The sequence below is a fragment of the Sparus aurata genome, chromosome 1, assembly GCF_900880675.1.
Source record: "Sparus aurata chromosome 1, fSpaAur1.1, whole genome shotgun sequence".
NCBI lineage: Eukaryota > Metazoa > Chordata > Actinopteri > Spariformes > Sparidae > Sparus > Sparus aurata.
The window spans coordinates 19,989,269-20,012,986 of NC_044187.1; the positions used below are offsets into that span (position 1 = coordinate 19,989,269).

At 43.5% G+C, this 23,718-nt stretch overlaps 1 protein-coding gene across 4 annotated transcripts in view; it reads left to right on the forward strand.

Moving 5' to 3' along the window:
* The first annotated feature begins 350 nt into the window (after positions 1–350).
* The window catches only part of pax5 (paired box 5), a 61,724-nt gene continuing 38,356 nt past the window's right edge, over positions 351–23,718 (forward strand). For 2 of the 4 annotated variants that reach the window (XM_030432384.1, XM_030432398.1), the window contains exons 1-4: positions 6,780–7,674; positions 16,471–16,636; positions 20,870–21,067; positions 21,749–21,813. In XM_030432384.1, the coding sequence (XP_030288244.1) occupies positions 7,632–7,674; positions 16,471–16,636; positions 20,870–21,067; positions 21,749–21,813 (472 nt within the window). In that variant the 5' untranslated portion in view covers positions 6,780–7,631. Of the gene's footprint in view, positions 737–6,779; positions 7,675–16,470; positions 16,637–20,869; positions 21,068–21,748; positions 21,814–23,718 lie in introns of those variants that run through there. The other 2 variants (XM_030432377.1, XM_030432392.1) reach the window with 2 other exon arrangements.

Sequence of the window (23,718 nt, forward strand, 5' to 3'; positions counted from 1 at the left end):
CTTTCTCTCGTTTGTAAGTCAGTGTAAACAGCGAAACCTACACGAGCATTACGCACGTAGTTTACCTGCCTCCACAGCTATCTGCTGCCCCAGAGGAAATGAATCTCACATGAAAGAGGGGGAGAGCGTCGGAGAAAGAGAAGGGGAGAGTGGGGCGGGAAAGTTTAGTAAAGTGGAACTTGGTAACAGATGCGATGGAGGGGGGCGCGGCCCTGCAGGGATGGGTGGAGGCCGGGTGTTGTGTGTACGTGCGCGCGCGTGTGTTTAATGCGCGTGCACGTCACTCGCATTTGTGTGCGCGAGCTCGTGCAGGGTGGCGGGGGACAGGGGGGGACAGGACATGAGCGCACATTGAGAGAGCGGCTCTTTTACTCGGCGTGATCATTTCACGCTTCCCTTCGAAGCCTTTTTTCCACCTAAAGCGTTTAGTTGCAGCTGACTGAGCACTTGCAGGGAGTGCAATAGGGAGCGGAAGGGTCGAATTATTTCAACCCCAATCGCCCCAAAAGTACTGTGGGACGAAAAGGGGGGGTGGTGAAGGAGAGGGAGAGATAGAGAGAGAGAGGGAGGAAAACAGTGTCAGAGAGTGAGGGAGGAAAGAGTGAGGGGGAGAGGGGGACACTGGAAAAGTTTTTGTTCTTTTCCTTTTTTTCCTCCCTTCATCACCTCCCCCTGTTCTAACCGGGGAACATGGACCAGGGGCCCAAGAGTCCTGCACTGCGGCTGGGGAGAGCAGGTAGGGTCGCACCGGCTTCATATCACTTTTAGGAAGAGATGAACTTTTCAACAAGTGAGAAACGTTTGGTGCCTTTTGGTTTCTTTGTCTGCTTTTCTTTCTTTCTTTCTTTCTTTCTTTCTTTCTTTCTTTCGTGCTAATGCGAAACTTTTAAACTGAAGTTGTTTGTGGAAATGTTAGTTATTAGAAATCCTTCGTTGAAAAAAACTTTTGTAAGGTGTCCTGAGTTTTTACAAGTGATGCAAAGTTTGTTGAACTGGTATTTTATCACGGAAAACAGTCAAAGCTGGAAAGTTAACTTAATTTTTGAAGCACATACACCAATTGAACAGTTTCATGTTAAGTTTGTGACCTTTATGGACCAGTGATGACACTTTGGACATCAGGATGATTAGCTGACACGAGTTAACAACTTTTTTGCTGCTTATTTTTACTAAGGTTCAGATATGATTTTGATATCAGTCAACGTTTGATCAAACATCCTGTTCTTGATTTATCTTTTTGGCGTTGTGTGCTCGCCGAGAGACAAGTGTGGCTGAAGTTGTTGGTTTGGTTTCACATTCCGCGTCAGGTCACCTCCACGTGTTGGTTCCTCACACCTGAGAGGGGTACACTGATAGCACAGGCTTGTTTGTTCACAGAGTTATACATGAAAACTCTTATTTTAAAAAAAAACTTTTTTCTTGTTTGTTGAAGTTCAGTCTAAAATACCTCTCTGAAGGAGTCTGGTCTGGTCTCTCTCCTGCGTGTCTCCATCGGCGTATTCAACAGGTTCATCTCCTATAGGCCTATTCATAAAAACAGCGGGGTCTGGTACAGCAGTCTATCAGGCCATCGACCTTGTTATGGCACCCAATGGATATCACATCATTTCATAATGCTGCCCGCTGCGTCTGCATTGATAAAACGTCGTTTGTCATTAAGAAACGGTGGGCAGGTGATCCCCCCGCGCATCGTGGAGATGCTTTTGTCCATTGAATACCAAAAAAAAAAAAAAAAAACCTGCTGTAGTGATGCCTCTGCTTGCCTGTCAGAATGAAAGCACGCATGTTATAGAAGTTTAAGACGGCCACGAAACAAACATTTTTATGATGCTGCAGTGTTGTTCTCCATATTCATCTCACATTGTTGTAAAAAGGAGGTGTTTTCCATGTTGTCTCATAAAAGAAAAAACATGATCTCGCGCTCGGCCTTCTATGGAAATTCTGTCACCAAACAATGCCTCTCGCTCTGTGGCACAAATAATGCCCCCCTTTGCAGTCTTTTGTGGAGCGAGCCTTGCCCCTGAAAAACGATGAAAGCGATGGGATATGTAGCAATTGGATAATAACCTTTTAACCGCGGAGGAAATCAGAGTTTAAAGGAGGCCCTCCCCTGTTGGCGTGTAAAGTCTTAAGGGCCCAGGGCCTTCACCTACAGCCTCTCTCTATTTCGTCTCACTTCAAAATACGTGCTCGGGGTACAAAGGAGATGCTGGGGGAATGAACGTGGATCTAATGAGGGCCCCCCTTATCTCCCCTTCGCTTTCCGCCCTGTAGGGTGGCCGTGCGTAAAAGTGCGAGCAGGCCGGGGCCGCCATTTCAGTCCGGCTCTGACTTTTAATTATCATTTTACTAATAAGTCAAACATCACGGAAAGATCCCTCATCTGTTTCCAGTCTTTAGTCCCTGAAACTTCCTGTGATTTTTTTTAAAGAGAAATCCACACTGAAGAGTTGTTTGCGGAATATGACTTTCACACCAGCTGTTTAGTTGAAGAATAGCCACTTCGTTGTCGAATTAAACTCTGGAAATCTGACACGTGATTTAGCTGCGTGCCTTCAGTAAATGTGCCACCATTGCCCTTTTCAGTGTGACAACGAAAAACCCGTGCACAAACAGGCGAAACTGGATTCCCTGACGCTGAAGTATGATGAGTTCTCCATGAGAGAGGAAATTTAGGTCCCTGCTTTGGTCCAGATATACTGCATCACCTTCAAACAACCCTTTGTGTGTGCGTGAGTGCCTGTGCGTGCGTGCGTGCGTACATGCAGCCTGATAACCAAACGGAGCATCAGACCACCTGACCATTTCGGCTCCAAACATTCTCCATTTTTTTGGGGGGGGGGGGGATAAAAAATACGTGATCCTCCACTTAAAGTTCATTGCCAGACACATTTGTGAAACACAGATCCTATTCCGTGTGAAGTATAGGCCAGATTTGCTTTCTGATGTTGCGGGGAAACCAAGAAGAAGAAGAAGAAAAGCCGCGATGGAGAGAGATAGAGGAGGAGGGAGGGGAGATGACCTCACATGGCATAGCCTACTTTCGCTTTGACCTCGAGTGCCCCATCATCACACAGCTCTGGTACCACGTCCAGCAGGGCCTCGCGCGCGCGCGTGTACTTCATCTCGACAGATGACAGACTGATCTTTTACCTGCGTTGTCATCGATTCAAAACGGCGACAAAAGCAGGGGCCTGAGAGGCGGCAGCGAAGGAGCGTGATCCACTTGCTCGGCGGGAGGAGGAAGTCCAAGACGGTTCACTCTCCTCCGAGTCCATATATTTTATTTATTAGTTATGACTTTTTTAAAACATGTTTTTATAAGCAAATGAAAACTTAAGACGAGATACGGCGGCTTTCTCATTATGTTTACAGTCAGCGGGCGTGTAATAAACGAGCTGGTGGAGTTAACATGCGCTATTAATTTTTCATTGCTTTTTCGTTTCGAGGCTCGGGCGCAAAAAAGCAAAACAGCCGAGGCTTTCATGGTGGGATGGAGGGAAGGGAAGGGAGGAAGCGAGAGGAACACTTAAACAGCGGCGTCGCCTCCAATTTGCCTCCGAATGATTATCACAACTCCGCCACATTCTTACTAATGTTTAAAAAAGTATACACACCCTCTTCCTCACCCCCATCCCTCCCTCCCTCCCGTCCTCCCATTTCCAAGGTAATGAAATATGGTAATGGAGTTGGACCCCCGGATTAAAGTCGTCCTACCCTGATGGAAGTTTTCTCCAAATTTTCAACCCTAAAGCAACAACAATTTGTATACATGATTGATTGTGTTTGGATTTTTTAATTGCTTATGTATTTAATTTGCAAATCGGAGAGACAAGGGCGACGGCTGCAATTTACTTCTGTGTGTGGGGAGGAAAAGGCGCCCGTGTCTATGTCTCAATAAATAAAAACAGACTCAGAGGGAGAACAATGTGAAGAAAAACACACGGAAGATATATCGCTGTTGTTGTTGTTTTTTGTTGTTTTTTTTTGCTTTGGAGTCCTTGTTTGGAGACTTCAAGAGCCAATTACTCCACAAAAATGTTTATTTATTTGTCTGGAAAAGGAAATAAATACTTCACACACGCACACACACAAAAAATATTGAATTAAAGATTCTGTTTATTGTTACACGCTTGAAAAAAAAGCAAATAGCTGAACGATTTCCCAGTTTGCGGAGTGTTTTCCTCGCAGCAGCGCCTGTTTTCAGTCACTCGTATTGTCTGAATCCGCCTGGTTTTTTTGGTCATGTGAGGCCTAAAAACAGCAGGCCCACGTCTTCAGTGCACGATCCGAGTCTGAAAATACAAGTTCAGTTTTCTTGACAGCAATCTGGTTCATTTGTTTTTTTGGTCTTTATTGGATAAAAAAAAAAGAGAAAAGAAAGGAAAAAATAACCCAAAAGAAACAAACAAAAAAGAAAAAAAAAATCAATGAGGTTTGTTGTCTGTCAGGTTCGTTGGAGGCCTCTAATTCATGAATACTCAGTAAAGCAGATGTGAAATATGAATGAGGATTAGTGTGAATGTCTCAGGCTGCACTTTCCTGTCAGTGGATTAAAGAGCAGGGACGTGGAATCAATGAAGATTCACGAAACTACATTTACTGTTGAGCCAAAAAATGAAAAAAAAATCACAGGGAAGCACAGAGGTCCTCACAGATAGTGCGATGCGGTGCGTCCAAGCGGGCCTGGACGCACGTTGGGTCAGTTCGTGTCCACGCTGGAGATCCTGGAGGACCCACGAGCTCTAAAGTGTTGAGAGTAAAGTTCCTGTATGTCTTCCATATACGCGCGTGTGCGTATGTGTGTCGCGTGCACACACGGCCATATAGTCCCGAGGTTGAGCGCCCCCTCGTGGCTCATGCTGGAAACAGCCTCACCAGGAGAAGCGAGAGCAAAAGCCCTAAAAGCAAAACCCCTCCAAGCTTCCACTCTCTGACATGGTGTCAAACACAAAGCAAAGAGAGAAATAATGATAAGACTGAAATGTAAATATGTTTGTTTTTTAATGAGGACAACCTGAGCGTAGACGTCTTTAAGGGTGTAGAAGGAGGAAGCGCGCGTATTTTGACAGGGAGGCGAAAAAAAAAAAACCCGATAACTCAAAAGAGGAATTAAAAATTAGAAAATTTAATCAACTCAATAATATCAGACGTTGACCTTTTCAGTATCAGATTCATCGCCTTGAGGTACACCAAGAAGCCTGTCAGTCTGCAAGAGGTGAAAACTATAGGAGGGATAAGGTGGAGGCTGTTTTTTATTTTAGTTGATCGTCTGTGATTATCGCAGGAGGCACCTCTAATGATATTCTCATGAAAGGTGAGAGCCGCATGTTTAGTGCGTCCAATCCGAGGGGGTTGTGATGCGCGCGGTATACGAACGCCGTGGAGCTGAAATGATTAAATGTCTAGAAAACAGGAAGAAGGGAAATAACACTTTTTTTTTTTTTTTAATTTGGCTCACGCTTTAGGCTATTTGTGAGGTTAATATTACAGGGGCGAGGCTGAGATATGCCCTCTCAAATCAGGTGGGACGAGCGCGTAATGAATCCCTCTCTCTTTTCAGTTTGGAGTGTAAACGCGCAGCTCGCCAATTGCATTTCATTAAGAAAGGGGGGGAAAAAAGAGAGAGTAGAGAAAAAACGACATCCGTTTGGATCAGCAATCAATTAGGTAATGAGTCGGGTATGCATGTTTCATATGTTTTTCCTCTCAAGTCTCCCCAAGCTAAAGATTTATGACATTGTGCTGAAGGAGGAGGGGAGGGGGAGGGGAGGGGGGGGGGGTTGTTTTCATCACATCTGACAGCTTTCACTCACACATTTTAAACTCTCATGTGTTTGTGGGCCTGTAAAACGGATCTCTCTCTCTTTTTTTTCTTCTTCTTCTTCGGTTATGTGTTCCTGTTTTCCCCTGAAAGATGGACAATCTCCTGTTTGAGTTTCCCTCATTTATTAAGTCTTGCTGCAACTAAGCCTCCATTTTGTTTCTTCGTAATACTCAATTAATTAGCCATTTAATATTGACATGAATAAATTGAGCGCAAACGGGTATAAAGGCATTAAGTTTCTTACTTCGTTAATTGAAATTAAACATATGATCATCTACTCCCCGAGCCCTGCGTCGCTGCACCGAGCCTCCCCATTGGCGGATGCACAATACATGCGGGGCGTCATTGGCCCACGGGATTCTTGGGGGCCAATCGGCGCGCTCCCCCGCCCGATTCTATCTGGAGCCGGCGGTGACGCGGAGGCAGGGCTCGCCTCGTGATTGGCCGCTTCCTCCGTGATTGACGGACAGCTGGCCGGCGCGTGTAGGTTAGGGTTCCAGGGGGTTGGGAGCGCGGGCGCTGTCCGCACGAGAGCAGGTCCTGAAACGCGGCGTGCGCCACCGTGGACTGTGGGCGCAGGAAGCCAGCTCCTCTCTTCAGAGTTAAACAAGCCTGTTTATGTTTATTTGCACCACAGTTTTTGTGCGGTTTTTTTTTCTGCCGTGAGCGCGGAGAAAACTACCCTTTTAATTTTTTTGGACAGGACTATTTTTTTTTCTTTTTTTCCAGCGCGAAGAAAAACGCGTCTCCAAAGTCCCACATATAAACCAGGAGTCCCGGTCGACACAGAGGGGGGGGGGTGGAGAGCTGTAGTAGAGTGAGCGAGAGCTGGATGACAACTCTCACATCAGTCTCAGCAGCTTTTACTCTGACCAGAGAGTGCTGATTTTTTTTTAATCTTCCCGCTGCGTAATTCCTTCTTCATTCCTTTTTTTTTTTTTTTTTTTTTTTTTTTTTGGCACCGAGGATATGAGACTTCAAGATGTGAGCACTCATCCGCTCTCAGCCGCTGTGTTCATGGGAGATTACCAAGTGTTAATGTGAAAGCAACCGCCGAGGACGATTTCTGACCAGACGAAATGTGCAGCAAGTAACCTGGAAGAAAAAAATAACTAACAACAACCGTGGATCTGTGAAGAGAATTACTTATATTATTTCCAGTTGGGTTTTTTATTTTTATTTTGTTTGTTTTGTTTTTTTGTTTTTATTTGTGTATTTATTAAATATTTTTGTACGGACTGAGAAGAGAAAGTTCAGCCTCCTTCGCAGTTCAGGGGTCACGGCCAGCGGACCGAGAAGGAGAGAAAGAGAAAGAGAGAGAACAGACCACTTTGTTTGCTCTGCATATTATTATCATTTAGTTTTTGCAGAAGTTTGAATCTGTTTTTTTTTTCTTTTTTTTCTTTTTTTTCTTTTTTTTCTTTTTTTCTGGGACTGAGGAGACTCGCTGTTGACGAGCGGCTGAAGGAATGAGCGCCGTCGTTTCCCTCCTCTGGTTTTGGAGACGCCAGAACAGAGCCGGTGTGGTGTCCCGTCCCCATGAGGAGGGAGCCCGTCTCTGACTTCTGACACCATTTCTTCCTGAAAATCTCCCATCATACATGTTTTTTGTTGTTCATCAAGTGTCAACCAAGTAAAAAAAAAAAAAAAAACCCAATTTTTTAATCAGTTAAGAAAAAGGGGAACTGCTACCTTTTCCGATTAACTGGAGGTCACGGTGGCCGAGTGAAGCGGAGCGTCCGGTGGCATTTTTTCTTTTCTTTAAAGACCCCTCGTCTCGCAGCGGGGCCCTCCAGCTCTCCTGATGGAGATTCACTGTAAGCACGACCCGTTTGCTGCCATGCACAGTAAGTTTACACCTTTATATAATTTCCTCCACCTGATCTGCATGAACCAAAATAACCCCCCCTCCCCACATCACAACACCACAACTCGTGCGTTTGCGGTAATGACAGCAGCACAAATAAATCATCGCTTAGTCTCTTATTATCATTATCATTATTATTATTATTATTATTATTATCAATATTATTGTTTTCCTTGATAAAACGACTTAAAAACGTCTCCCAACGATGCTGAAATATTAATTAAAAAATAAATGATAAACGATAAACGTTTTGATGTTTCTTTAATTGAAAGAAATCTTTGATTCAGCCTGAAGATCTGTTGCGCAAGAGAAGTTTCTCCTCCTGTTAGAACAATATTTTGAAGCTTAATTTGATGGGTTTCTCCACTTAATGACCCCCTTAAAGGTATCTTTTTTTTGTAGTGTTTTAAATGTGGATACATGCAAATGTGTGGGCCCAAATTCTATTATTTTCTCGTGGCACCCTTTTGTGAATTTTCCATTCATCCCCTAAACTTCTTTCATTTTTATAATTACCTTGACTCTTGCAGCAGTGTATATAACAGGTGTACATCGTCGAAATTGGGCACGAGACGTGTAGCTGAAGTGATATTTTAATTTTTTTTAGAATGATGATAAAATGCATCGTGATCCACGCAGCGCAGGCCCGCGCATTGTTGTGTTTGTGCGTGCCTTGCGTGAGACGGTTCGCTGTGTTGGTTCCTTTCGAAGGGAAGAGGAGGTGCAGGGGGTCAGGGAGAGAGGGAGAGAGGGAGAGCGGGGTAACAAAGCATGACTAAAAGCTGAACTTGATCCACAAACAGTATCAGTGTTTCGGCACATAACCAGGTTAGCCAGACACACACTGCACTCACCACACACCGGGTGATCTGCTCAGGTCTTAGAATAATAACAAGGTGAGACTCTGTTGATCCCCCGCAGGGAGATTCTCCTTTCACTGCCCAGCAGGTCACACACACACACACACACACACACACACACACACACACACACACACACACGCACACACACACACACACACACACACACACACACACACACACACACACTGTCTTGCCCAAGGACACTCCAGCAGCCTTGGGGACGCGCTACATGAATGGAGGAGAGGGGGCGGGGGGGCACAACTTGTTCACTCAGTCGTGACATGGCGGGCACTGCTTTGTTTTTTTCCCCTCCCCTTCACACTGATATTTATTTCGCACAAGTGAAAAAATCAAGACTTCCGTGGTCCATCTTTTTAGTCTTTGCGCACAACCCCCCTCCCCGCAGCTTTAAAGGAGAACCCCAAAACAGCAGCTCCAACTACAATATGTTAAATGAACATAAATGATCTGCTCCAGTGACTAGCTGTGATGAAGGCCCAGGAAATGATCAAATTGAAGAACTTTAAACTTATTGTCAACAAGCTTGATTGATGGCATTTAAAACAAACAAACAAACAAAAAAAAGACAGGAGTCCCACATTCGGTGGCTCTGCGTAATAACGCGTCCAACAGGCATTCCGGCGTGTAATAGATCACGCTTTATATATTTTATTGCACTTTAGTCCCGCAGAGGACTCGTCCTATGTGAGTGACAGAGGTTCCCACGGTGTGTTATCCTGCAGGATTAAAAAATAAAAGCCACACACACGCTCACACTCTCTCTCCTCCTCTCTCTCTCACACACACATCCGAGAAGAAAACTAGAACGAATCATGTTTCCTTTTCCCTGCCGCTTCACCAAAGCCAATGATCCGCGGTGCTGACGGTAACAGCGCAGCTAAAGTTATATATGTCAAAGCGCGGAGACGCTTTAAAACGATTACAACTAAAAAATGTCAAAGGCACAGACACACACACACACACACACACACACACACACACACACACACACACACACACACACACACACACACACAGAGGTTGGGTTGAATCGACTGTGACGCGTGTAAATGTTGTTTAGCCAGTGTGTCTTTGTGTGTGTGTGTGTGTGTGTGTGTGTTTGTGTGTGTTTGTGTGTCTGTGTGTGTGTGTGTGTGACAATTAAACACTTTAAAAAATCATTATAAAATAGCCTAAAGTTCATATTGTTACGATTCTTTGTTGCACGTGTGCTTAAAGGTCAAGATACTGATTTTAAAGCTTAATTGAAAGGTGTAACGTCTTTATAAAACACACTTTACTGGGATTTTCACACTCACAAGCTGTGCAAAGTGTGTACGTGTTTGTGTGGGTCCTCACCATAAAAGCTGATACTTGAATCGTCGTATTTGTGAAAACAAAAACAAAAAAATGTTTTCAAGTGTTTACCTATAAAGTTACTTTATGTTACTCCAGCCTTGTGGATTCTAAAGAGAAAAAATCATTATTTCACTGGTCCATCTCATCCCTGAATCACTTCGATCGTTTGGTTGTAACTTTCCTACAACTTTGGAGCGTGTTTGGCACCACGAGCAGCAATATATAAATATATGTAGGCTGCCAGTGACGTTTAAAAAATCCATAGTAGGTGATTGTGATGATAATGAGCTGAATTTCATAATCACGTATTGTAATGGTAATGGTGGCATGCTGAATATTAAGTAGGCGAGGCTGCGGCCTACCTTTACTGATCGACCCAAAGAGTAAGGGTTAAAAAAAATATACACGCCACTTTCTATACGTGAAAAAAAATGCATTACATGTATTTGAATCAAAGTTTATCCCGACAACTGTCGAATGAAAACAACGAAAGTAAAGAAACGGCAATTTAAATGTTAATTTATTGAGCATTTACGCTGACACGCGAGCCTCTTTTCTTTCTTTCTTTTTCTTTATCAAAGCATATGTTTTCTTACGAGAAAAACTCTCCTTTTTGACGAAACACAACAATTTATATATCGGAGCGTTTATTAACAAGACCCCCCGAGTCCTCCTCCGCCGACAAATTATATTAATTTTTCCACCTTTCAGTAGAGAAAATAACAGCGCGCGTCCAAAACGCCTGCCTGGCACATCTCACAGATCTATTCACTGTTTGCTCAAGGAAATTTGCTTCATCTGTATTCTCGCGGGCAACTTTCCAAACAGGTTTTCAGCCAAAAGTAATTTCTAGTTCCCTTTTTTTCAAGAGAGAGAGAGAGAGAGGTGGCGTTTGGTTGCGATTTCTCTTTTGCTTTATTTTTGAGTCGTCAGGCCGTGACGAGGCAGATGAGAGATGAGGGAGAGAAAGAGAGAGAGACAGACAGACAGACAGACAGACAGAGAGAGACATAGAGGAATGTAGCGGGAAGAGAGAGACAGAGAGCCTAATGGACCTTATTTTCTGGATGGGGGAGCTCGAATATATTCTGCTTTATCTCTGTATTTCTTTCCTCCCGGAAACAGTGAATCAATCAAACATTTAAGGAGGCGCTGGGCTCTTAAGTCAGCTCCTATAAAGGGTAAATAAATAAAATACAACAGGGATGCATAATGACCCCTGGTCCCCTGGCTGTCTCCGTCTGTCCCTCCCTGACTCTGCGTCTCCAGGATGAAAATGAAGCTGCCTGCCTCTGCCAGCACTCTCTCTACCCCCCTTACCTCCTCTAGAGACTGTATACCTTCAGCTTTTTGTAGAAAGACCCTTTAAGAAGCCAAGAGCCCTAATTTGGCCAAAAGAAAGAAAGAAAAAAGATCTTTGTATCTAATTTGCATCGAAAACCTCCCGGAGCCGGCCAGTGTTGATTGAATTTCTGGGAGCAAGTGGTTAATTTGTTTGGTCAGTGTGATGAATTACTTGACCTCTGTCGCTAAACTCACACAGCTGTGAGGGAACGTCCTCCTGAATTCTTCTGTTTCCTAATTATTTTGTATTTTTTTGTAGCCATCTGTCTACAAGGAATAGGCGTGTTGTCCTGTATGAAAAAGGCAACAGTGAACATAGTCGCTTACCATTCCCCGTTGAGACATCCGGTCGTTAAAATGCAACTTATATCACCACATTTGGAGAATTATGCCACAGTGGCCGATAAACAAATGGCTCTATAGGATGTGAAAGTTATTGCGTTTGTCCCTATCAGTATTTATAGGCTTGAGAAAATACATTTTAAAAACACATAATCCCCCGTAGCCTACCCCAAGAATGGTGAGAGTCTGAACGCCTAATGCCAACAGTAAATACACAGATAAGTGAATAAATAGTTATCTGGAGGTTTTTGTAGGTCACAAGTCATTCCTCTCCATCTCTTTACAAAAGCAAGGCGTATTTCATGCCCTGGCCCAGATAGGAAGGGTGAAAGGAACCATTTCATTTACTCTTATCTGAGAAAGAGGGAGAGAGAGAGAGAGAGAGAGAGCGAGAGAGAGAGAGAGAGAGAGAGAGAGAGAGAGAGAGAGAGAGGGTGTGTTGGGGGAGAGAGGGAGTCTTCTCTGCAGATACCTGTGGTGAGGAGGACGTTGCACAGTAGGCTTCTATAAACGAGCCTATGTGGAAAAAAAACGCGCTTTCATTTAGTGGAAAAGGTTTCGGGACATAATAATAAAGGAGAGCAGGAGGAGGGAATAATGCCTCCACACGACTGCACAAAACATTCACACGGAGCGAGCGAGAGTGTGAAGGAGCTGGAAGTGTCCATGTAGGTCAGCAGGGTCGCGCTCCAATGAGGGAGATCTGGTGTGAGGGTGAGTTCTTCTCTGTGTGACTCAGCAACCTGATTTTAGATCAGGTAAAATCAGGGGAATCGGTGACAATAAATCAATAAACCTGTGGGTTGCTGAATTCTTCTTGTAATCAAGTAAGAGACAACGAGATGTGGGAGTTCAGGGTCACGCAGATTGGGCTCGGCTAAAAGGTGTGATAAGCGATTCTGGAGAACGATAGCTGAGTGTCTCATACCAGGTCGTCAGTGCTGACACTTTGGCTTAGTGGCTCCTACGCAGTCAAAAATCATCCCTGTTAAATCACAGGAATGGGTGACAGTGAATCGATGGGAGACATATGGACAAAATTGGCAAAAGCAGCAGGGTTCATTGGCAAGTCCGACCAGGCTTAAAAGCGCGATAACGATTCTGGAGAAAATCGTTGACTGTCAAGTCTCGTGTCATGTTTTGGCCCCCAACTGAAAGTGTTGGTATTTGACAACATTGAAGTGACACTCTCAATAAACCATCTTACACGTTGCACCTTTAAGGCGTTGACCCGTTGCCGCAGCATCCCTGGTTTGAGTCCAGCCACTGACACCTTCTCTCCTCCCTTCTCTCTCTGTTTCCAAAAAAACCTCAACAGGGTTCATGGATAGCTGAGTGTAGTGAGTTCCCATATCTCCAGTGAATGGTGGATGTAAAAATAAAAGGTGTGGCATACCATAAAAACAGATTGTAAATTTGAGAACTGTGATTTCAGGCCGTGCATGTGAATACAAGTGACTTGACCTGAGTCACCACCCAGCGCTGACCCGGGAGCAGAGAGTGCAGAGTGGCAGCAGTGGAAGAGGAACTCAGATCTTAAACCACAGTGCAGAAATACTTTGTCAGACTGAAACTAAAAGTACAAAAGTATTTTAGCGTTGAAATATACTTGGTTATATTAGTATTATATTGATGCATTAATGTCTACGTCACTCCAACGTTGCATCTGGTAAATGTGGAGCTCATTACTTTATTTGCTGCTGGCTCGTTTGATCTTTAATGATATCTGTATCTGTAAAGTAACCAATAAATGTAGTGGAGTAAAAAACAGCAACATTTCCCCCTGAAATGTAGTGGAGTACAATTATAAAGTAGTATAAAATATTACTTTATAGGGTTTATAGGTTTTCTCACTTGTGATTAATCCCCTTTATCAGAAGCACTTTGCTGCGCATCAGACATACCAAGGACCTAAAGAAATATTAATGCCTATTACCCCAGTTCAGAATGATTTTCTTCCTGGGCAGAACTGCAGCTGATTCAATAGAAGGCTGAGATTTAGTTCTGCATGTAGGTTAAAAAGCAGCAGTGTTTTTAGAGCTTAACCCACACTGAGAACTTAAAGTCAGGAAGACTTCTCAGTATGGGTCAAGCTCCAAAAAAGCTGCGTCCTACACACAAAGTGTCTGTGTTGGATGATGCAAACCCGAAAACCGTTTTCAAACACTCACCTGTGACGTAGGTTTTCTGTCATTCAGCTTCAAAATTCAAAAAACGTCTGTTTTTACAAACTGAGCAGGATTATTAAGATGAAATCACCCCCTGTAATTCACCTGTCCCACCACAGCCGTTCATCATAAAAGCTGCTTATAATATTTGAGACATCTGATGTGATTATATTGTCTTTAGAAATTGATGCTGGTTTTATGTTTAAACTTTGAGCCTCGGTTGAGCCCCCGCTTTCATGGATGTTGCATAAAATATGACTCTGTCTTTATATTGCTGTCTTTTGTATAAAAAAAAAGAGGGAAAAAAAAGATTGCTTTTCAAATTGTGCTGTCTGCAGCAGGCATCTGCATAATGAGGCTCCTTCTATCTCAAAGAATAAAGTAGTAAAGGATGGAGGAGAGTGACCGTCCACACATCGGCCGCTTGGAAATAGCTTCGTTCGATTCCACAGAATGAGGCTACACATTTCTTTATTTATCCTCCATGTGTGGATCTATTTATATTTGCGCTGGAGGAGGCTGTTTGTGTGTGTGTGTGTGTGTGTGTGTGTGGGTGTGTGTGGGTGTGTTGCTTTATTTTATGCTGATGGAGGAAAGACGAGGACAGGGGGACAGGTTCGGGGGGACAGCTTTGTGTTTAAGGGGGTATCCCTGCTGGGGTTATGTGTTTAAAATCTATTACCCCCACAGCTAGGATTAGTGTGTGTGCGTGTGTGTGTGTGTGTGTGTGTGTGTGTGTGTGTGTGTGTGTGTGTGTGTTTCCCCTAAAGACGTAATCACTATGGTAATACAAAAGCCAGTGGATTATGTGGTAGAAAAAAATCTTGTTGATTTATACTCTGCCTTTGGTGAGATATATACATATACAGTATATATACACACACTATTGGGAGGCAGGAGAGAGAGTTCTTCTTACTTTCTCGCTCGTGCTTACTGTATTGTCTGGTTAGCGGTGGCGTGCACTGTAGTATGGAGGTGTCTGACTCGGCTCGGCTGGTTGGAGCCTTTAATGTAAAGTTTACATTGGTGTGAATGTGTTGCATGCTGGGATGGACTCAACAACTGTTGTCAGAGATGAGATAATTAGTTGCTTAATCTGTTTGTTGACTGACAGCAAGTTCATTTGCAAAAATGTGGATAATCAATTCATTGCTTTATGTCATTTTTAAGCAAAAATGCCAACAAGTCATTGATTTCAGCTTCTCTTATGTCATTGTTAGTCTATATCTTTGTTTTTGAGGCATAACAAGTCTTTTAAAGCATCACACTGGACATTCCTTTCATTATTTACTGACTTACTACAAGCTATATCCTTATAAATCAACCCGCTGTTGCTCCACTTCACGTCCATTATCCTCCCTGCTCCTTTGCTGCTCTTTAAATCTTGTTGATCAAAAACAATGGACGTCTGAATTAACAGGCAGCTGTTATTTTCTGTGATTTATAGTCGCAGTTGTAGAAGAGAAAAGGATTAAAACAGTTTCTAACAAGGTTCAGCTCTATCCCCGTGCACACCCGTCTTATTCTCTTTCATTCATTTCCTCTTATACTTTCATCCCTCAGGGGGAATATTAGTGGTATCTTTCAGTAAGGGGCCGGGGCCAGGCCTTGGTCAATAATTAATTGAAATCCCTTCATTTACTTAAGATCTTAGCATACTCCGCCCCGGGTGAAAATGGGCAAAGTTTGCACTTTGGAATAGTCCAATTGGTACTATTATGCTGAGCCCGAGAAATCAGATGTATTTGAGATAGTAAATTGACTCCAACCAGAAGCTAACAACGGTGAGATCTGAGAAAGTAAACATTTCTTAACCAAACCTCATAAATAATAATCGTACGCACACACACACACAAAGCAAGTTTAGTAGCTAAAACAAGATTTCTTGTATAAACAATAAATATTTTCAGCGTTATTGTCAGTGATTCAAGAGACCTGACACGCTCTAAAGTTATGTTTTAATGTGACAATACAACCAAGTCGAATCAAGTAGTTAATGGCACAGGAACAACTCAGCGTTTTCGCTGAGCGAAGTTATTTGTCTACTTCAAGCCATCGATGGACGAGATAAATCCACGTGTCTGACAACAGGCGGCACTAAAGCACAACAAACTAGACAAATGTCCATGCTTTAATCCTGATTATAATGTAGCTATTGGAAAAAGAAAGATCCGGATGAATGACCAGTGATGTCTGTGTGAACGTTACCAAAAAAATGGCCGCCTGATCAGCCTTTCACCGAGGCGTCTTAGCTCCAGCTACTTGCATGGAGCTGTCCAGCAGTCGGCAATGGTGACTGTTAATGTTGAATTGAGTTGCCTCCTTCCTGTCTGATTTATCTGTTGTGTCTTTCCAAAAAACTCAATCAGAGGAAAACACTCTGGACACCGATGATCGAGTCAATTAAGAAGTTTTTAGCTATGATTTTTGTCGTTCACTGAGTATTTTTTGTTGCACAATCGTTTAGTCTTCTCAAATTCTTGTCCCGCCTCATTTGGTCACTCCAATTCGAATAACTTTATCTTTGTTTAATTTCACTGCCTGTAACCTAATTAAATTTCTCAATGGCTTGAGCTCAACAGCTACAATATTCCTCTCCCTCCCTCTCTCTCCCTCCCTCTTTCTCTCTCTCTCTCTCTCTCTCTCTCACTGTCTCACTCATCCCTGACTTTATTTTTGATTCACTGCCCTCTCTTGCAGGACATGGCGGAGTGAACCAGCTCGGAGGTGTGTTCGTAAATGGCAGGCCCCTCCCAGATGTTGTGCGACAGCGAATAGTAGAACTCGCCCACCAAGGGGTTCGGCCCTGCGACATCTCACGCCAGCTACGAGTCAGCCACGGATGCGTCAGCAAAATACTGGGCAGGTAAACGGCACACCTACGACCATATGATGGCAATGCAGACAGAAGTGTGCCAGAAGACGGCAAGGTTGTGTGACCAGACGATCCTCGGCCAGTCAACTAAGGTTTATAAAAAAATGTCGTCTTCCTGGTTTTGAAGCATAACGGGAACAGGATGGGGAAAGCGTCCGTCTTATTTCTTTAATGTCAGGGTCAAAGGCTGATTCTGTGTTGGTTAAGTGTCAAACTGAAGCTCCTGTAATGTCACACTGATGCGTTAGGCATCTATTTCTTGTTTTCACAAGCTGTTGTCTCCCTTTTTTCCCTGCCTGCCTCTTATTTCTCTATCTCTAGTTTCTCCCCTCTCTCCTCTCTGTTTCCTATATTTCTCGTCCGACCCCTCTCAATATGTCCGTGTCTGTCTTCGCCCCCCTTTTTATCTCACTCTCTCTGTCCGTCTCTTTCTCTCTGCCTTTTCAAAGCTAAATTCAAGAGTAAATCCCCGCTCGTTCCATCCCCCAGAGAAGAAAGGGGCACAAAAGGGAAAAGATTCATCACTTTTTGGAATTAGCATCAAAATGAAAGTGGCACCATATTTCTGCACCCCACCAAAAAAAAAAAAAAAAAAAAAAAAAAGGAGAGAGAAGAAGACAGAGCGAGATTGAGAATGGGAGAAAGACAAGAACAAGGGACACAATCAAAAGGGGAAAAGGCGTGTTAAAGAAGAAGAAGAGGAGCGCAGGGAAAAGGAAAAAAATGAGAGACGGAGAGACCATTTGAGGGGACGGAGGGGAAGGATTAGCTACAGCGACCCTCAGCTATATCAAAAAAATGTGTTGCTCATTGTTCTCCCCTTGCCTCTCTTTCTCTCCCTCTCTCTCTCTCTCTCTCTCTCTCTCCCTTCCCCTCGTTCTCTCTCTTTCTCTCTCTCTCTCTCCCCTGTCCTGGCCGTTCAACTCACTGAAGCGTTACCGTGAGGGGGGGAGGAGGAGGAGGAGGAGGAGGAGGAGAGGGGGATCGAGGGATGGAAGGAGGGAGGGAGGGTTGTTTTATCCTCTCCTCTCTGTCTCTCTGGTGCCAGCAGAACAAAAACACCAACTCTACCACTCTGTGTGTGTGTATGTGTGTGTGTGTGTGTGTGTATTGGCTCATCGTTGCGCGGATATCAATAACCATGCTCGTTTATTCACCAATGATTCAGCTGTGAATAATTTAAATAGTTTTCCATTTGGAAATAGATTGTTTTTCCTCTTAGCTGTGTTTATACTCCAGCTGCGAAACAGTCAAAATGTGCAGCACACACACACACACACACACACACACACACATTTTACACACGTGCACGCATACACACACACACACACACACACACACACACACAAAGAAAAAGACAAGGAAACGCACATTTACAGGAACACACATCTTCGCGGAAGGGATTACTCTACCGTACAGCGGTTGAGAGAGAGAGAGAGAGAGAGAGAGAGAGAGAGAGAGAGAGAGAGAGAGAGAGAGAGAGAGAGAGACAGAGAGAGAGAGAGCAGCAGGTTTAAGACTGACTGACAGCTTGCATCCACACACAGCATCCCCCCTTTTTCTGCAAGCTGTGTAGCACATTTGCTGTCCTCCTACCCCCTGCCCCCCCATGCCCCTTCTGCATGCAAATACATTCATGAAATAGCCATGGTGGACGTGAAATGCCTGAATCTGTGACTGTGTGTGTGTATGTTTGCTTTAGTGTGCGTGTGTGTGTATGTGTGTATCGGTGCCACCGTCTTCTTTACCTCTGCGTCCCAATGTGAAAATACCAAAAAAGTACAACAGACACCGCATCTGCAGTTCATCTGAATGACTGCGACGTCACAAACAACTATGACGTTTTCGTTTCACCTGAATTTAATCGGCAAAGAGTTTAGGTCAGTTTCACATGACGTAAGTCCAGGGAGGTGTTAAATGGACAGTCCACTTCCTCTTACCTGTAGTTGTTTATCAATCTGGACTGTTTTATTTCTGGCTGAGCCTCTCCTCCATGAGTATCTTCCTTCTGCGCTGTGATTCGTTGTCGCTCAGTGGAAGGAAAATAGTTCCTACATAAAACTGCTTTTGGACGTTTGGACCGCGATTTAGTTCCATTATATTCAAGAGACCGCAGATATCTCTACAGCTGATGTCTGAAAACCTTGGAAACTCATGGCAAAACAACCTCGATTATAAATGGCAAAAATATAAATATTTGTGATCTTGCGGTGAACTGTCCCTTCAACCTACCGATGGGACTACATCATCAGATGATCATCCTGCCGTCAGATGCCGGTGATCCCCGTACTTCTTCAGGCTCTTGTGCACCGAACGCACATTAAATTATCTACGTCACATTGTCAAGATCGACACTCTCACTACCCCACTAATTCAAGAGGATGATGTCACACCACCACTTTTTAACTGTGTTCATTGCTAACGAGGGAAAATGCTCTATGAGGCTTTAAAAAACTGTGAATGACCGAATGAATGATGTTTTAATATCATTGGTTGTTTTCTCCGTGCTGTGGGTCATTTCACTATGTGAAGCAATAATGTTTATTTTCCGGGTGTATGGTCTGTTTATTCTCCTTCTACCCTGATAAGGGGACCCAAGAGGGTGAAACCAATCAGGCTTTTATCAGTTTGCCTGACTGAATTTAACTTTTTACAGTGGATACCAAAACATCAGCTAACAGACAAAGATTATAGCAACAACTAAACTAAAAAGGCCAAATAGAGCTGCTTGCCAGTTTGCATGTAAGACGTGGACAATAAAACCCATAGTCCTCCTCTGCAAAAAGGCACTATGATTTTCAATGGAGCATTATGTGAGATTGAGCAGTCTGAGTTAGTAAAATCAAGAGGATCTCTCTTAAAGATTTAGCATTTTTTAGTGTGAGAATCTCTCTTTAGTGTTGACCTGAAAAACTGCAGTTGAAGGATGCACACAGTCGTGTTAGCCTCAGCTGAATAAAAAAAAAAAAGGATAAGCACTGTGGATTTTGTATCCCATTGATCGTTTTACTGTTTTAAGACAAATTTCTATCCTTGAAGAAACGAAACACAAGGCAGGAGGATCGTCTTTTATCAAGATTGAGTGCAAATGGAGGTGGAGAGCGAGGGACAAGCCAGAGGGACGTGAAGTGTTTTTTGAGGCGAGCTATAGAAGAAGTCCTGACCGCAGTGGGAAGGAAGGTCATTCCTCCAGAGGAGAGCCAAGAAAGATTTGAGACCGAAGAGAACTAAACAATGTCCAAATGAACACGAGCAGGGCCAGTGCAGAAACAGACAGGTGTTTTTTTTTTCATATGCCAGTTCAGGAGTCCGGTCTGTAACTGCTGAGTTCATGAGTGAAGCAGAACTCTGCTGTCAATAAGTGTGTCTCATCTATCACGATGTGGTTTCAGCCTTTCTCCATTTCTCAGCTTTTAGAGATCAAGATGGAATGATTAACAAACGAATAAAAGGTGTCTCAGGTGTCTAAGCATAAGATATTCTACATTGTCTTGTTATTTTTGGAATTACTTACTTACAATTATTCTCCCTACAGCCAAAATCTGACAGTCTATTCCTATTTTCTGTTGTTTTATTGTTTTTTTTTATGTCCAAAAACCAAAGAGCTAGACACGCTGCTGCACTGAAGGTCTTCACAGTGAGCATTGGTGTTTATTTTGTGTCCGTCCCACACACACACACACAAACACATGCACACACACACACACACACACACACACCATCCTGCTGGTGTAAAGTCATGAGTGCATGCAATCTTGAAGACGACTTGTTCCCAACAGATACACTACATGCTTCTGTCCGAGTCATTCTTTTGCTAAAAACTGCAGTGCCCAGATGTTTTCTAGAAGATGACTTATTTTTTAAGAAATTGAAACATATATTTGTCACCCATTTTTAAAGATGTGACCTGTAAACATTCTCTGATTCATGTCTTGGAGGGATTTGTTTTTGGATCGTCTGCATTGATTGATAATGTCAGAATAAGCGCACCGAAGTCAGAAATGCATAAACTACAAACTGATTTGGACTTTTCAGAGTACACGGTACATTATAAACTTCTTAAAACACACTGTTGGACTGCAAGTAGCCTGATAAAAGATGAAAATGACAAATAACTGAAAACAGGTTTTTTACTTACACATTTATACTTCCATCAGCTTTTATTCAACACCTCCTGTCTTGTGTTTCCCCTCATGACCCACGCTTGTGTGCTTTGATTGGCAGGTACTATGAAACGGGCAGTATCCGCCCCGGGGTAATCGGGGGATCCAAACCAAAGGTTGCTACTCCCAAAGTCGTTGACAAGATCGCCGATTACAAACGCCAAAACCCCACCATGTTTGCCTGGGAGATCAGGGACCGGCTGCTCGCCGAGAGAGTGTGCGACAACGACAGCGTTCCCAGTGTCAGCTCCATCAACAGGTACGGCCGTCTTCGTAATCTGTGCGTGTGTTTTCAGCATCAACTCAAAGCAACAGGTTACAGGCGAAGGTAGAGGGCAGGGCAATATAATACCACTGCGTTTTATGCCTGCTACTGTGTGTGTGTGGAGGGGAATAGAGAATGGCAAAGAGGCCCCGGTCTCCATATGTATGAAGTGGCTGCAGCTCAGTGGTTCAACACGATGGTACAATGACAACCCTTTCCCCTGAGCATAGAGGCAGAGAAAAGGGAGGGATGGTGAAATAAGAGAGAGAAGGAGTGAGCAAAAGAGGCAGACAAAAGAGAAGGAAGGTGCGTGAGAGTAAGGAGAGAAACAGACACAAAAGGGAAGGAAAGAAAGGGGAGAGGAAGGGAAGGAAATGAGAGGACAGGAAAGGAGAGGAAAAGGGGAGGAAAGGAGAAGAAAGAGGAAGAAAAGGGCTTGCATGAGCAGCCAAGCAGGAAGTGTGAGGCCCCTCTGCCATGTCAGCCTGCCTCAGCCACTTCACACACACACACACACACACACACACACACACACATGCACACACACACACACACACACACATTTTGCTCCCACGATGGTCATGTTCTCTCTGTCACTCATCCCCTCTTTCTCTCTCTCACGCACACACCAACGGCCACTTCACACACACTAATATCTCCTCTCTCCTCCTGCAGGATCATTCGGACAAAGGTTCAGCAGCCGCCCGGCCAAACAGGCTCAGTGTCGGCTCACAACTTAGGTAGGTCGCAGCTATATATATAAAAAAAAAATCCTGTATCCAACTGGCAAAGCAAATTTAACAGCAGAGTCGTTTTTGGCGTTTGAGTCTCTCAGGATCGGATCTTGGAACAACGAGACCCATTGAAATTCTGGACCCCGACTTACAGAGAAAACACGGTGTGAAGTGCTGCATGCACGAGTGTTCTGTGCTTGAACGCGTTAATGAAGATGTCCCGAAATGAAGAGGTCAGAATTAAAGTGCGCTAATGAGATGACGGGCACTTATTAATATCTTCCTCATACAAACATTTAGATTTTGTCAGATTGGGTGAGTGTGTTTTGGTGAACTGAGGGCTCGAGTGATGGTCGGGGTTGATCATTTCCTAAAGCACTTTTTGCCTTCATTGTCGACTGTAAGGGAGAGAGACAGAAGGCTGCAACAAAGCTGTCCAGGCACTCAAACTGAGAACATTTCAGTAATATATATTTTTTTATTTATTTTTTTATTTTTTATTTTACCAGGATTTCACACTGAGATCAAGATCTTAATTATAAGAGAGACCTGGCTGAGGTAGCAGCCATTCAAAATCACAGCATAATAAAATGCTAGATTTAAAACATGATGTCCACGGACAGAAAAAGAGAGCAGGTATTCAAACACGCCCTTAAATTCATCAATGGATATAATTTCAGGTCTCCAAGTTATTCCATGACCAAAGTGCAGAGTTTTCCCTAAATTAGAGGAGCGTAGCTGGAAGCGTGCAGCGCCTAGACAGAAAAGGGTACAGAGGTAATTTGGAAGTTTACCACGTATTGCTTCATAAACAAGAATAAACCAACACTGTTGTTAATGTCTTAAACCCTGAGGCCACTGGTGCTGTCCATGAATACGCACAAAATCAGTAGCAGGACGACACTCCAGCCGGATGATTTATGGATGCGAGGACGTTTCACGCAGACACCGTTCTGCTTGTAAACTGGCTGCACTGTTGCAGCCGAGCACAGATGTGTTTTCGTAGCAAGTGCAAGATTGTGGCCAGTGGAAGGTTTTTCCAAACAGCAACAAACAACGAAAATAATATGTCACACTGTATATAATTACAGAAGATGCTACAGAACCTTAGTAATGGATCCAGAAACAAGCTGTGTGTTGTTTCCTTCCTGAGCATGGATGTTAAAGAACTTAATGCACATAAAAATGTTATCATAAGCATTGAAATGTCTGTAAATGGAAAGAATGATCATAACAAGGGATGCTTTGCTCACAAATTTCAAGCGTAAAGGAAGCCTGGGGTTATCACCAAAGTATCTATCGGCCGCACTGTATGGTTATAAAATTATATAAGGCTTATCTTGTCAGTTATTGCGATATGATTCGTGACTGTCGGGAAGATTCCATTTCAGTAGAAGAATTATGAATTTGTTGGGGTCTCACCCAAACAAATATGTGTTCTCACATCTGGAGAACAAGATCTGTAGGCCAGGGCGTCTCTGCAACACTACAACACTTCATTATAAAGCTGTTTTATCACACATTTGACCTTTATCAAAAAAAAAAAAGAAAAGAAAAATGCAGCTCCTTGAGATTATAGTCAGTTGTTGTTTCTACTGAGAAGATAGGTTACTGCTCTCGCCCAGTAGTCTTGTGCCGTCTCGGGTAGCTCTGTGCCAAAATGTACATGGTGGCTATTATTATCTGAGTTTATCGTCAAGCTGTCCACAGCTAATTTTCACCTCTTGGTAGGTTCATTCAGCCATGTTTTGCTTTGCCAGCATAAAGTTGATTTTAAAGACATTTGAGTAAATAAGGGGAAAAAAAGGTGGCCTTACATGCGATCCTGACTTTTGGAGGAGTAAAATGAATATTTGTGATTATAACGTGAAGCTCTACACCATAATGGACGTCAGTATTTCTGAATATCCA